This window comes from Sminthopsis crassicaudata, chromosome 2 (assembly GCF_048593235.1).
Source record: "Sminthopsis crassicaudata isolate SCR6 chromosome 2, ASM4859323v1, whole genome shotgun sequence".
NCBI lineage: Eukaryota > Metazoa > Chordata > Mammalia > Dasyuromorphia > Dasyuridae > Sminthopsis > Sminthopsis crassicaudata.
Genome location: NC_133618.1, coordinates 481,088,197 through 481,100,242, shown reverse-complemented (window position 1 = coordinate 481,100,242; position 12,046 = coordinate 481,088,197). Strand labels below are relative to the sequence as shown.

Below are 12,046 nucleotides of genomic sequence, written 5' to 3'. Positions count from 1 at the left end.
TTTCACTCATTCTTGTTCCGTTATGAGCATTATGTTCCTAGTCATATATTTCCTTGGTATCTTTTATCTAACTTCTTTTATACAAATTCTTGCTGGCAATGTATCATTATAATCTTTAAACCCATAATCTCTTCTTTCATAAATCTCTTCCTTTGCTCAATTTTGATTTGGGAGATGATTGGATTGAACTGTAACTTATAGTTGTTTTTGAAACATCAGATTTACATTCATTTAATTGTTTTGTACTAGTTATTATGGGCATTTCTGCTGCTTATGTTTAGATGAATGTCTTCATTTCTTTGGAAGGAGTTTACTTGAGTTGTTGGTATTTTTAGGTTAAACTTTTCAGATTGCATGGGAGGAGGTGGAAAAAGCAACCCTCTTTTTGGTATGTAGAAAGATAATTTATTAACAAATTAATTTATATTGTAGTATTGCTACCAGCAGTGCAGTTTCAAAGGAGCTAACAAGGCTGTTGAAGATACCTGTTGACACCTATAACAACATTTTAACAGTTTTGAAGTTAAAACATTTTCATCCCCTCTTTGAGTATTTTGACTACGAGTCCAGAAAGAGTATGAGTTGTTATGTGCTTAGTAACGTCCTGGATTATAACACCGAAATTGTTTCACAAGACCAGGTAAGAGACAATGCCAAGATATATGTGTGTGGCTGTGTGTGCATATATATGTGTACATGCTGTCTTTTAAAAGTACTTTTAAATTGGCTTATAAAGAAGGAATTAACTGATAACTTATCAGGACAGCATATTTTAAAATGTAGTTACCTATGTTCTCATGTGCTCTCATTTTAGATCTTTAAACAAGAAACTTTGGTTAGTGTCTTGTCTTTAGTATCATTTTTGGTGGTAGGCTAATTTAATCAACATATTTGTCCTTTTCTATAGGTGGATGCAATCATGAATCTAGTATCAACATTGATTCAAGACCAACCAGATCAACCTGTGGAAGATCCAGACCCTGAAGACTTTGCTGATGAGCAGAGCCTTGTGGGGAGGTTCATTCATCTTCTGCGATCAGATGATCCTGATCAGCAATTTTTGGTATAATTTAATATATCCATTACTCTTGCCTCTATGAAATAATGTACAGCATATCATTGAACTCTTCTAATGTAGTTTGTAGTCTCTGTTGGAGAATTTTGAGAGAACTTAAAGTAGCTAGCCAGCTATAGTACTTAAAGGTTTGCAAAGTATCGTACATAGGTTAACTCATTTGATCCTCACAACAGCCCTAGGTACTGTTTTTCTTTAGTTATTCCATTTATGTATCAACATCTGTTTCTCAGTGTAGTGGGAAATATTTCAAGCTTCTTCCTTATCAGTGAGAAATAAATCTGCTCGCTTTTGGAAAATACATTAGTTTTTTCAGAACAGCCCATTATCTGTTCTCATCTGATTATTCCTTGTCTATTTTAATTTTAAATCATTGTCTGCATTTTGGAAAAATATTCAAGTGCACATACTTGATTTTTCTGGTCAAATTTGTGTGCTTTTCAACCAGAGGTAACATATTCATTTGAGTTACATTTGCAGCTTGAAAATAGTGCAAAAAATGCTAATTTTGTGGTTATTCATATTTAAACCCATTTCTGTTATTTGTTTGTTATGATAAAAATAAGATAAAGAGCTTCAAACTCCATCCATCTAACCTCCCACAACATCCATGCACAGATACATTGGAATAAAGTACTTAGATCATTTTTTTTTTAAATCAACAAAAATGCTGGTGTTAAAAGTTGTGCTCCTTTAAAAAAAGGTTGCATTGGGTAACTAATTTTTTTAGTTTTGGCCAAAGTGTATCTAATTACTGTATAGATTCACTATAGTAAGTTTGGCTAATAAAATTAAACATTAGATTTCTTTTGATATAGCACACTTTGAGAATGACCCCTGATTTTTAATTTAGATTGCAATTAACACTTAACAATAGACATGAAGAACTTGAGAGTCCTCCATAATATATTTTAATTTTGAATCAAAGGCTATGAATTCAGTTTCTGGCTTTGCTCTATTATTTTGTGACCCTGGGCATGTCATCTTCCAGGACATAGGTTTTTTCAGCTAAAAATGAGGAGTTAGACTAGCTACATTAGGAGTGTCCTGGATCCCTTTGGCAGGATGGTGAAAACTATGGATTTTCTCTCAGAATAATGTTTATAAATATGTAAAATAAAATATCTAGTATTACAAAGAAAGTGAATTTTATTGAAATTAGGATACAGATTTTTTTTTCCTCCTATCTATTTCATGGTGGGAATCCAAAGAATTCCTTGTCCATAGATCTCAGCTTAAAAACCTTTGAATTGGTAATCTAATAGGTTCTTTCTATCTCAGTGATCTATAAAGACTTCATAAGTAAATAAAGAACTGAATTCTTATTTAATGCTAATGTTTGAACTAAGAAGAACAGAAAAATACCAGCACTAGGTAGAGTTTTCCTTACATGAAAAGTGGACTATAATTGTAGTTGATTGACTAATCAGGTAACACTAACTTCAAATGAAAAGGTTTTTTTGTTGTTCAGTTGTTTGAGTTGTGCCCAACTCTCTGATACCCCATTTGGGTTTTTTGGGCAGAGATACTATAGTGGTTTGTCATTTCCTTCTCCACCTCATTCTGTAGATGAGGAAACTGAGGCAGACGAGTTATTAAGTGACTAGCCTAGGGTTACACAACCAGTAAAAATGTCTGAGGCTGGATTTGAACTCATGAAAAATGAATCTTCCTAATTCCAGGCCCAGAACTCTTTGTACTATGCCACTAAGTTAACTAGTGAAAAGTATATGTGTGTATACACTACATAGTGTAAGAGATTGTTCCTGCTGTGTATTATATGCAGAAACTTGAGTGGCAATATTGCCTAGTAGATGACTGCTTTGATTCAGGAAGTCCTCTGTTTGAATATTGCTCTAAACAAATCACTTAACCTTCCAAAAATGACACCTTTCTCATCTGTAAAATGGAGATGGTCTGTATAGATTCTTTTCTTACCTTGTTGTGAAACTCAAATGAAAATATATTTAATGAGTTTTATAAATATTAAATATATGTAAAACATCAGCTATTCTTACTTGTGGTTAGCATTTATTTGCAGACACCACATGTTTATTGTAAGGAAAAAGGTGAATGGCCATGAAGTCAGATCTCTGTTACTTAATGATTTATTATATAATTGACTTAATTACTTTAAGCTTTTATTTTTTCATCTATAAAAATGAGAAAATAAATCCTCAATTTCATCTTTTATTGAATGTTCTAAAAAACAAAGGCATTTTAGGGGGGCATACAATTCTATTTGCATTGTTCTTAATTTGATTAAGAGGATGAGCAGCAGCTACCTTTCTTTCCATTTGAAAACTAGTATTGCCATTTTTTATTTCCTTTCAGCTTTTTGCCTTAAATTAAAGCATTTTATATACTTCTAATTGGTTCTTTAATTTCCTTACTATGCTTTTAAGCGTAGACATTTTTACCTTTGTATTGCTATTAGATCTTTTTCCAAAGAATGATATTTTTTCTTGGTTTTTAAATAGATTGTGATATCTTTTTCTCCTGAATTTAGAATCCTCTCCTAAAGATAGCCTAAGATAGATGTGCCACCTAAATATGAAGTAGTGCTATTGCATGTGAATTAAAATTTCTTTATAGTTGTACTTCATATTTTAAAATGACAGTACTTGATGATGACCAGTGTTGAAATGAGTGAGTGTGATAGCAAAGACTAGTTAGGTCCCAGTCATGTTTATGAAGACTCATAATTAATAATTTTAACTGCCCTTTGCAGTGCCTGTCAATATATGAAAGCCTACCTTAGCAGAACCTGATCCACTAATGATAATCCTTTCAATTATGTGATAAAATGTACTTTTAAGTAAGATTGTCTTAGAGACCCAGGAATTAGAGATAGTACATCATTTCTTATGCTATAAATGGCCCTCAGAGTTTTAATTATGACTCACATATGCCTATATGAAATGGTTTTGTTTGCTGAATAAGTGAAAAAAATTCACTATCTGGTCAGTGAAATCTCCTAATAGGTGCCTAATTGTAGAAAAGATAAAGTTTTATTGATAGTGCTTAGTAATAGAGCCGTCATTCTAAGATTTTGTTTTACTTGTTTCTGTTTTGGTTGTAGATTTTAAACACAGCACGGAAACATTTTGGAGCTGGTGGGAACCAGCGCATTCGCTTTACACTCCCTCCCTTAGTATTTGCAGCATATCAACTGGCTTTTCGCTATAAAGAAAATTCCAAAGTGGTAAGTTTACTCTTAAGTGTGTGATTTTGTTTCCTTTTCCCCTACTTCCTGTGTTTTTTGAAATAGGGTGATCAGTTAATCAAGTCAGAACATGTTGAAACATTAAAAGCAGCATACTGTCTGTTATCTTATGAGAGCTTTTATTTTTGTTAAACATCATTTAAAAGAAATTAGTAACTTTATGTGTACTATAACACAATATGGTGATCTTTTAATGAGCATTAAATCTCTTTTTTTTATTTGACTATTCCAAAGTGATGCAGAAGTTTTATGTAAGAGTCGTTATGTTGCAGGTATTATGATATTGAGTTATATTGCATAATGAAAGACTATAGCACAAGATAGTAACTTTTCTTCTAAATGCAAATAATTGAGCCCACATTGTAATATGGATTTTAAAGCTATAACTAAGGCAAGCTAACTTTGTCTTTGGGTGGAGTATTGAGATGCTACAAAAATTGCAAATGATGTTTTAAAAAAATTATATAATTAAGATCTTGTGCACTTTGAATATATATTACTACACTTAGTAGTATGGAGATAATAAACTTAGTATCTAGATACCAGTAATAATTAAACTAGGAAGCTGATTCTTTCCTGTCCATCTCTTTCATAGATGCTCACATAGTGAATTTCCCAATTATCCCTTTCCTGTTGCACTCTATGGGATTGCTTACTGTCAGTATCCTGGGGTCTTTGTTGTTCTGTAAAAGAATGTCTTAGGTTCTCCTCTCCCATTCGATTGAATTTGTCTTGTATCATTTTCCTATCAGGAATGATAAAGTTAATTTTCTTTTCATCCTAAGAGCTTTATTCTGAGCACATTAAGTAAATAAAACAAATAATGAATTAGAATCTCTGGTGGTGGCTTTGGAGAAAATATACTTTATTTCATTTTATGTCCTAAACTTGGATAATCAAGCTTATTATGTTTAAGAAACAAGAAGATTTTATTTTATAATAGAAAAAAGAGCATGTTCTCTTTTAAAATTGTGGTCATATCATCTTAAATTAACACTTATTGTGATAAGGTGTATGGTAAAGGGAGATGAATTGACCTAACATGGAAATAGAGCATGTCAAATCTCCCCTGCTATAAGACTTGGCTTTGAAGCATTTTTCCACTTCCAGTCTGACCAGTTTTGTTTTTGTTTTTGCTTTTTTGATTAAAAAAAAAAAAAAAAACCTTTTAAAAAAAATTTAAGGTTTTTTTTTTTTAAGAATAGTTTTTTTATTTTTAGAATGCATGCAAAGATAATTTTAAACATTCATCCTTGCAAAACCTGTGTTCTAAATTTTTCCCCTCCCTTCCCCCTACTCTCCTCCCCTAGATAGCAAGTAATCCAATATAGGTTAAATATATACAATTCTTCTAAAACACATTTTCATAACAAAAAGATTTCAACAGGGGAATGGTTAAACAAATTGTGATACAGGGAAGAAATGTCAGTGTTATTGCCCTGTAAGAATTGATGGTTATGAAGAACTCAAAAGATGCAAGGAAAAATTATATGAACTGTTACAGAAAAAAAATGTAATAGACATTATGTAAATGGAAAAAATAACGTCATGTAATTATAAAAAACAAAAGCTTAGCCCTGGAGAATTGAGAACATGAATTTTTTCTGTCCTACTTTCAAAGCCCCCTATTTTCTAGCAGGCTGTCTCTTATAACCAAGATTTTTTTTTTTTTTTTAAAATGAGGAAAAAATCAGGTTAGCAAAACCAGCCAACACAACAACTGGGTCTGACAGTATTCTATATCCACATTCTCTATCTTCTGAAAATATAGGCAAGTGCATGTTCTCAATTCTTCTCCAGGGCTAAGCTTTTGTTTTTCATAATTATATGGCATTCTTTTTCCATTTACATAATAGCCGTTATTATACTTTTTTTCTTTTTCTTCTTGCTTTACTACATACTAGTTCATATAAGTGTTCTTTACGTCTTTTGTGTTCTTCATAATTATCAATTCTTATAGGGCAATAACATTGACAGAGCTTTCTTGTATCACTATTTATTTAGTCATTCTTCAGTTGAAAGTATAACAAGTGATAATCAATTTTTAATGTACTTAAGATTCCAAAGTTGTGGGGTGTGTCTTTTTGTTTATTTTTATATAGTTTTACATTCTATAATGTCCTTTAGGTATAAAATTTGTAAAAGTGATGAAGTGAATTTATGACCATTCAAAGTATGGTTTTGGTTTTTTTTGTTTTCTTAGGATGATAAGTGGGAAAAGAAATGCCAGAAGATCTTTTCATTTGCACATCAGACTATCAGTGCTTTAATCAAAGCAGAATTGGCAGAGCTGCCTCTACGACTTTTCCTTCAAGGAGCTCTAGCTGCTGGGGAAATTGGTTTTGAAAACCATGAGACCGTGGCATATGAATTTATGTCTCAGGTAACAAGTTTTAGTTTAGGTTATTTTGTAAGCATTTTTCAGTGTTCCGTAATTCAGTTTTGTTTATCAATAGTAATAATATGAACATGTATAACATTTTTGCTATTTAAAAGAACCAGGCCTCTCCCGGCTTAATGGGGTTGGGCTTAAGGAGAATCTCTTTTTCTAAAGTCACATTATCAGAACTGGGATTAGTTCCATAGAACATGAGGCTGAGGTCCTGGTTCCATCCCTGCATTAAGAAATTAGCCGGGGGGGAGGGGGGAAGGGGAGCAGCTAGGTGGCACAATGAATAGAGTACCAGCCTTGAAGTCAGGAGAACTGGAGTTCAAATCTGGCCTCAGACACTTAACACTTCTGGCTGTGTGACCTTGGGCAAGTCATTTAACCCCAATTGCCTCAGCAAAAAAAAAAAAAAAGAAGAAAGAAAGAAAGAAACTAGCCTCATCATGTTTCTTGATGACAAACTTAATCCTTAACCAAAGGTGGTTTTCTTCTGTTCTAAATCACAGAGTGTACCCTTACTCCTATCTTTTTTGAAGTTGTGTTACAAAAGGAATAAATTATGATTAGCTGGGTACAAATTCATCACTAGTACTTGGAAAACAGTGTCTGTCCTAGTAATAGCTGATTACTTGTGCTATCTTGGGTAGAGAGAAACCTGTGGTGGTACCCTAAGAGCTCCTGGGCTTTGTCATCTGCCATTCCAGTGTCCCTCAAGGACCACCAGGTCTTCCATCTGACCTGCAGAAGGGCCCTTCTCTATGTGGTGCCTCCCCTAATTAATGGTGAGCTCCTCAAGAGCAGAGGTTCTTTTACTATTTTCTTTTTATATCCTCATAGAACATAGTAAGCCCTTAAATGTTTTTCTGTCCTATTCTGTGCTATGTCTTAGCAAAAAAAGCAAAACACAAATACATGCAATTTCTATTTGTTGGGGAGAGATTCCATATAACTTGGAAAAATGCATAGAATAGCTACTGGAAATAAATGATGCTTATAGAAAAAGTTAGCAACTCACAATGTATATTATCTCTACAAGGCATTTTCTCTGTATGAAGATGAAATCAGTGATTCTAAAGCCCAACTGGCTGCCATCACCTTGATCATTGGAACATTTGAGAGGATGAAGTGCTTCAGTGAAGAGAACCATGAGCCTTTAAGGACTCAGTGTGCCTTGGCAGCTTCCAAACTGCTCAAGAAGCCAGACCAGGGCCGGGCTGTGAGTACATGTGCCCATCTCTTCTGGTCTGGCAGAAATACAGACAAGAATGGGGAAGAGGTGAGTCTCACGGAGTTTAGAGGAGTAGGGAACATGGAGAAGAGAAACTTAGTCTTGGTCACATTCTCCAGGGTCATCCTAAGCAGGTACTTATACAGTTGAGAGAGCAGGGAAAGGACATTGGTATGCTTTGTTTTAGAAATCCCTGGACAGATGTATTGAGTGAGTGTCAGTGGTATTGCTTACATTCCCATCTTCTGATGGGAATTTTAGGAATTTTTCAATACAGCAAGACTGTGTGATCTGATATTTTACTTTTATAGTATTTATTCAAAAAAAATTGCAAAATATATACCTAACTTTTAAAAAAATTGGCTTTTTTTTTTTTTAACATAACCTTCATTTCAGAAGATAATAATAACTAAGTGAGCAATTCCTATGTAATAAACAATAAAAAGAAAGGGGGAAGGGCAGTTCAGCAAAACTAATGGAAGCCTCAGCCAAACTTGACATTGTTTCATGCTTTCTGAGAAAGGAGGGAAGTACATTTTGTCATACCTTGAGGCCAAGCTTGTATCCCAGACTTTTTTTTTTTAAGCTTAAGAATAGAGTAGCCTAAAAGAACTATTTAAACTTGTTGGATTTTTTTTAAAACATTGAGAGAATTTCTTCCATTTAAAAAAAATTCTTAAAAGCAAAGTAATAATTATTTTATCACCAACCTCTTTTTTTATCCTCCCCTCTTACCCTCATCCTTTATAGCTTCATGGAGGCAAGAGAGTAATGGAATGCCTAAAGAAGGCTTTGAAGATAGCAAATCAGTGCATGGATCCCTCACTACAAGTTCAGCTTTTTATAGAAATTCTGAACAGATATATCTATTTTTATGAAAAGGAAAATGATGCGGTAAGTGAATAACATTAATGATGCCTATCTTATTGGAATAAGAGCAGATCTGAAATTTTTGCCTTGATTCTAGAACTTTAGGGCTGTCTTATCCTTCAGATTTACAGGTTAAGGAGAGGAGAAAGGAAATGCTTGATCATTGTTAAACTCTCTTTATTTTTGCATTTTATAATTTATGCTGGTAAAATAGCTGATAAGAATGATACAAAATGTATATATAATGCTTGTTACACTGTGAAGTCTGTAGTTGTTGACTGTTTAAACACAAAATTAAAAGAATACAAAAAGAGTTAAGAACATTTAAAGCACTTGCTACTTAAACCATGAGTAAGTTACTGACATTTGAGAAATTTTTCTTCAGTGCTATCACCAGAATGTCTACAAATTAACGTTTGATTCATACTCACAAAGCTGTCTTTGGAAAATTGAAATGACTATATAAAAAAATCTTATACATACATCTATATATCTATTACATATTCAGAAATTAATAACTGTTCTTTAAGCCTTACTTGTACGGATAGCATGTGGAAAAATCCCCCTACTCCCTCACCCCCTTTCTCATCCCTGGTCTTTCTAACCATGTATTTTTAGGAATGGAGTTTTGCTTATCCAGTTTCTCTTCTCATAAGTGACTGACTGTATGTGACATCGGTACCTGAGTCTCTGGACAAATGACCTTGAATTCTATTTATATTAGAACTTTTTCTGAAATTGAATTTACCTGTCTGATTTACTTGTAGCCTTGTATTGATCATTATTACTTTTGTGTCTGTATTATCTCCATCATATTATATGTTTTTATTCTAATAGACTTTCTTAGAAGTTTCTTTCTGAAAAATTCCTGGTATTTCAGCAGTGTTGCTTTTTGTGTATGTTAAATTGAAATACCTTATTGCGTAAACCATTGTAATCTAGACTTAGTTACACTAAAAAAATCACTTAACTAAACTAAGCATTCATCATCTATAGCTTATACCTCTTAGAATTCCTATACTGAGAAATTAATGTATTTATTATATGTGGTTTTTTTCCAGCTAAAACACAATATGTGTTCTAGTAATTAAAAAAAAAAAAAGTTCTCGTAAAAAGGCTCTTTTCTTGATATATTTAATTGCTTCAATACTTTAAAAGTTTTCATTATGAGTACTTTCTTCTTTACATAAAAGGATTAAAAAGTTGTTAGTTATTAGTCTTCTACTTTGAAGTTAATTTTTTATACATTTTTATATGCTTTAATTTTTTGTTTTATTTGGGGAAATTAAGAAGAGCCTTAAGAATTAAAATAGAATTTGTTGGACCTTTGCCAGTAACTTGCTAAGTGACCTTGGACAAATTTCTTTCTCTTATTGATGGAAGAACAGGTTGTGGTTGAGAAAATTCTGGTCTGCTTACTACTTGGGAGTGTTCATAAAATAGCCACCACAAGATATCCATGAGACCCCTAAAATCACTTGTCAGTGCTCCATATTCAGTTGTCATTGTTGTCGTCGTTGTCGTCATCTTCATCATCATGTATAACTTCTTGGGAACATTTCTCAGTGCATTATCCTAATAAGATCATACTTTTTTCTTTTACATACCATTTTGTTATTGCCTTTTTTTTTTTTTTTTTTTTTTTTTACCTTAGGCTCTGAAGCCAAATAGAAGCCTACATTAACTAGAATAAATTTTTAATTGTATATGTGTACCTAAGATTGCAAGACTTCTTGGGTGATAGCAATTGATTCCTGATGAGTAAAAACTATGTTCTTAATAATGCTTTTCTCTTAATTGTGGGCTATGTTTTCTTAATTTAAATTGGTTCTTTATATATATATATATATATAATCCCAAGATTAACACCATTTAATTAGTATATATATTAATATATATGTACTGTTTAAAATAGTATTATTTAATTCTGTCTTTATTATTAAAATGGTTTATGGAGTTATATGTATTTTATTGTAGGTGACAATTCAGGTTTTAAATCAACTTATCCAGAAGATACGAGAAGATCTTCCAAATCTTGAGTCCAGTGAAGAAACAGAACAGATTAACAAACATTTTCATAATACCTTGGAGCATTTGCGCTTGAGGAGGGAATCACCAGAGTCTGAGGGGCCAATTTATGAAGGTCTTGTCCTTTAAAAAGAAGAAACACAGACACACTGTACTTCTTTCCATTTACATACAGTATGGTTTTTTATTATGCTAGGTTATTTCTTCTCCCTCCCACTTCCCCCAATAGATTGTGCCTTTCAGAAATGCCAAGTTAGGTTATCTTTCTCTTATCTGTGATATATTTTATTCAGCACCTCCAGACACTCACCTTCAGGACCTTAACAAATTAATTCATTTCATAGGTATTCAAGTTGGGTCATCAAATGTTTGTCTAATCAGCAGAAGTAGCATGATTGAAATTTTTAAAAAAAAATTCCTCTGATCTTCAAGTTTCTTCTTTCAGCTACTAATCTTTTCTTTGTTTCTCTTCACTGTTTGTTGTTGCTTCTGTAGTTTTATTCAGTCCTAGGGAGTACTAATGAGGAAGTGGCTAGAGCTGTCTGTCTTTGTATTCTTATAGTCCATCTTGATTTTTACAAGAGATTTGTTTTGGGGGGTGGGAGGGATATTGTATGTTGAATTCAGCTTGAGCTTTTCTTTAAATGCAAGACAAGGCTATGTGTAATATTTTCCCTAAAACTAGAGTATATTAATGCATGTTTGAGAGTTTAAAAGTACCATGGTTAAAACCAGAAGTTTATATTTTGCAGTTTTGGACATCCACTAGGGGCCTATACTCTTTACTGGGCATATTTATCAAGGAAATTTTGTTCTAAATCGTATAAAAATAGAGAAATTGTGATCTATATAGTTTAAGTATAACCTTCATTATTGTAAATTTAGGGGAAAATGCATTACACAAGTATCATGATTTTGCACCAGTGTAACAATAAAATTGCTATAACAATTTAAAGTGTTTGTCCTTTTTTTCTTTTCTTTTATTTTTCTTGAAGAAGTACTGTTAGCATCTCAGATATAATTGAGAAAGTGATAAGAACAGTTGGATGTGTCATCCCAAGATTAACACCATTTAAAAACCTTAGTTGTTACTAGCATTTCAGGTTTCCTCAACCTCACCTAATGAGTGAACCTTCAGTGTTTGAAAGTTTGACCTTAACTAGACTTAACTAGATAGCAGTTTTGAGTGAGGGTTTAATATAAACATGCATATTTTTGTAAGTAAGGATT

General features: G+C 32.6%; 1 protein-coding gene across 1 annotated transcript in view; it reads left to right on the top strand.

Annotated features, from left to right (window-relative positions):
- Positions 1-11,771, top strand: part of VPS35 (VPS35 retromer complex component) — a 38,856-nt gene extending 27,085 nt beyond the window's left edge. The window contains exons 11-17 of the mRNA XM_074293294.1: positions 433-640; positions 908-1,063; positions 4,158-4,280; positions 6,505-6,684; positions 7,727-7,966; positions 8,669-8,812; positions 10,766-11,771. Coding sequence (XP_074149395.1) covers positions 433-640; positions 908-1,063; positions 4,158-4,280; positions 6,505-6,684; positions 7,727-7,966; positions 8,669-8,812; positions 10,766-10,945 — 1,231 coding nt within the window. The 3' untranslated portion in view covers positions 10,946-11,771. The remainder of the gene's footprint in view (positions 1-432; positions 641-907; positions 1,064-4,157; positions 4,281-6,504; positions 6,685-7,726; positions 7,967-8,668; positions 8,813-10,765) is intronic.
- The last annotated feature ends 275 nt before the right edge of the window (positions 11,772-12,046 follow it).